The sequence below is a fragment of the Citrus clementina genome, unplaced genomic scaffold (assembly GCF_000493195.1).
Source record: "Citrus clementina cultivar Clemenules unplaced genomic scaffold, Citrus_clementina_v1.0 scaffold_1, whole genome shotgun sequence".
NCBI lineage: Eukaryota > Viridiplantae > Streptophyta > Magnoliopsida > Sapindales > Rutaceae > Citrus > Citrus x clementina.
The window spans coordinates 16,288,342-16,291,909 of NW_006263303.1; the positions used below are offsets into that span (position 1 = coordinate 16,288,342).

The 3,568-nt window shown below is 33.4% G+C and overlaps 1 protein-coding gene across 2 annotated transcripts; it reads right to left on the minus strand.

The window, feature by feature from the left end:
• Positions 1-495: 495 nt before the first annotated feature.
• On the minus strand, positions 496-2,809 carry LOC18054003 (basic leucine zipper 61). 2 transcript variants are annotated; one of them, XM_006451687.2, is made up of 4 exons: positions 1,925-2,809; positions 1,716-1,806; positions 1,467-1,593; positions 496-888 (listed from the first exon to the last, which is right to left on the minus strand). In XM_006451687.2, exons 1-4 carry the CDS (start codon positions 2,617-2,619, stop codon positions 710-712), a joined length of 1,092 nt encoding a protein of 363 aa, XP_006451750.1. In that variant the 5' UTR covers positions 2,620-2,809; the 3' UTR covers positions 496-709. The 2 variants fall into 2 exon arrangements, with proteins under 2 accessions (XP_006451750.1, XP_006451749.1); XM_006451686.2 differs by having other exon boundaries at positions 1,716-1,809; positions 1,925-2,803.
• Between the last annotated feature and the right edge of the window lie 759 nt (positions 2,810-3,568).

Below are 3,568 nucleotides of genomic sequence, written 5' to 3' on the forward strand. Positions count from 1 at the left end.
ATTGTAAATTCAAGAGTGGTAAATGGTGTATATTAATTCAATTTAGAGGATGAGGTCAAACATTATTTGTTGAATAAACTCAAAAACAGGTAAAGATACCAGTGGTTTATGACTCATCAGCAATTCGAGCTGAATTCCAATAATTTTTGCCAACGTTGTTACATCTTTGATCTTTCCAATGAATTGAATCAAAATAACAAAAAGCCATGCTTTGAACACATTCAGTTTCAGACTTTCAGTCCAAGTTAAAAAAGAAAAAAAAAAGATGAAAAAAGGTTACAACAATCGGCACCCATCCCTGACAATATCTCCTTTTAATACATACACCCCCACAATCAAATTCCACCATAACTTGCCTCCCAAAAGAATTTAAATTATCATTTTCATCAGCAGAAAAAAAAATCCAAAAAAAGAAGAAAAAATAATAAATCACCTTGCCAAATCCACCGCCACCAGTCCAGCACCACCTCCCAAAATAAAAAAAATATCCCACACAAAAACATTTGTTAAAAATAATTGTCACAATTCTTGTCAAGGACCCCACTTCTTGAAATAAAAAAGATAGCAAGTGGGAACACATCACGTGAAAGCCCAGTTTGCAGAATATGTATCACAGCCTTTTTTTTTCCCTAATTTATTTTATTTTATTTATTTATTTTTTTTTTTTGGGGACCATTTCTCAGTCCTTCAATTCTCATCGATTGAGAATTTACTGATCCTTGTCCATACATACGATGGTGTCAGTGTTCATTGGCTGTGATGGTGGTTGTTGCGGTGGCGGTGTTGCATTGTTGTTGCTGTTGTTGTTGTTCTTCATTTTCTTGATGTTTTGTTGGTGATAAACTTGCCTTAGTCTCTCTATTTCTTTCTTTAGGGCCTCTTGATGAGCTGAAAATTTATGCAAACAAAAAGAGTACATATTAATTAAGTACTGAATAATCTTGATCGAATGATATCAATGCTATTAATATGGCACTAAACTCTATGTAGGCTTTAGCATGAAAGAATCTACATACAAAGCCACCTTTTCTTGCATTAAAAAGTCCACAAACAAAAAATGTTTATCCATTTTGGAAGGCTAGCTAAGACTCAAACTTATGCAAAATTCTATATGGTATTAGTTCTCCTTATTATTACTAGCATTATAATTTAAAGTGCTTAAATCTTGCTACATTTTAGAAATTTTTTCTCTAAAAGATATTTAACAAGTTTTCGCAAGGGACATCCTAAAGTTAACCTTATAATTAATTTATAAAAAATTCCCATCGCATTAACTATTTTTTTTTTAATTTTTGCCCCTATGATTCACTGGCAATAATTTTAAACCAGAAGCATGAAGATGGAAGAGAATTATGCTGTCTTGAAAATTAGCGTTCATCATATCATGCATATCTAAATCAATAAAGATAATAAAAGAAAAGGGTAGCTAAAATAATTAATAACGAAGATTGATAGATCTATCTTACCATCTTTGAAGATCTTGTCTTGAGCCAAAGCAGCAATCCGTTGCTTCAAAGCACTATTGTCAACATTCAGAATCAACCTTTGATGATCCAAAAATGCAACCCTCGGTGACAATGCTGATACTTCAGTCTTCATGATTTGCATCATAAAAAAAAAATTAAAATAAACAATTTTTTTAATTATTCATATTCATTTTCATGCTGTCATATATAAGAAAAATGAGTTAATAATTCACACAATTAAGTACAAACCTGCAATGTTGTAACACTCCGTTCAAGCTCTGAAATATATTGTAATTTCCTCACTCTTGACCTCTGTGCTGATTGCCGATTTGCCAAAATTCTGCTACAAATATATTTTTTTAAAAATATCAATATTAAAGCTTAGGTATTTTGCTACATGGGTTCTTGATTTTTTTTTTTTAAACGTGCAATATGAGAATATATATATAGTGTTTTACCTCTTAACTCTTTTTGGATCGATGATGGTATCACCATTAGAGGCAGGAGGCGTCTGGTGCGTGGTGGTTTGTGATGATGATGGCTCGTTATTCTTGCACGAGCTTTCCACTTCTCCAGGCTCATTCTTGGGCTGCTGCTGCTGCTGCTTTTGTTGTTGTTGTTGATCCGACGGTGCAGTAACTTTCTCATCATTGTTGCTATTTTGATCAGACGGCGTGGAAGGGTTTGATGAGGAAGCCGTAGGCGGGACCGACACCGATATGTCGTCGGAGAACATGGACATGAGTTGCTCATCATCAAGCCTATCAAAGCAGTAATTGGCGTCCGATGATGACATAATGTTATTTATGGTGCTATTATTATTGTTATTATTAGAGTTGTTACTATTCCTACATTCTTCAACAACAACCAACGACGACGGTGGGTCGAGGAAGGCGACGGAGTCGCTGATGGACCGGCGGTGCGCCCCTCGTCGGACGGAGGAGAAGTCGAGGAACTCGTCAACCCAATGGGGTTGATTGTGGTGGATATTGTTGTTGTTGTTAAGGGTCATGGTGGTGGCAGCATTGGCAATATTGTTATTGTTGTTGTCGTTGTTATTGTTGTTATTAGAAGAAATAAAGGACATTCGTTGGTAAGGAAATGAAGACCAATTGTGGCTCATATTTGGTATTTTTGGAGGCAATTGTGCCATTCGTCAAATATGTGCTAAGACAAACAACAACAATAGCAAAGCAAAAGCAAATCAAATCTTGCAAGCCCTAAAAACACTCTCTAGCAGCAAAAAAATATTAAGAGACCATATAATTCGGAATAGAAATTAAGGAGACAATATAAATCAAAGTATATGGAATCAAAGATATGATAGAGAGATAGAGATAAATAGATAGCGTAGATTCGGATCTCTGTGTGTGTGTGTTTTGATTAGTGTTTATATTTTTGGGTGGGTCACATGGGGGCAATTAGGGACAGCTAGCAACAGCTGGGGATTGAGGACTCAACGGTTTTACTGGAAATTTTGCAGTGTGAGTTTAATAACTTAAGAGGAATCAAACAGCCAGCCACCACGTGCCGATGTGACCCCTCTCTTTGCCATTATCAAACTTATTGTATTATAACAATTCTATCTAATATTATTATTTATGCAATAAGATCCATGTAGGTGTAGTAAGAAATTTTTTTTACTACATCAGATTATTATATTCAATTAATATATGTATGTCATATATAATTTAATTAAATATAATTATTAATTACATAGTAATTTTTAAAAACAAATATATACATTAATTAAGTATATTATCTTTGATATACTTTAAAATTTCTCTTATTTTACATATGTTTTATTTAATTTTATTTAGAGTGTGCTTATGGTGCATCAATTGCATTGGACATCTGTTTTAAAATTTTTTTATTGATAATAATTTTTATGTTTTAATGAATAATTTATTACAAACAACGAAAAATTTGTTATAATGTATGGTGCAATTGATGCGACAGTAACAAGACCCCTTAATATATATTGCACATTAATTTCTACTGTACATATAACCCACACATTCTGAGTTTTATGTTATCATAGCATGTACTAGCTTCATCACAGATTCCACATTATACATCAATTCGAGACCCATTTATTGGAT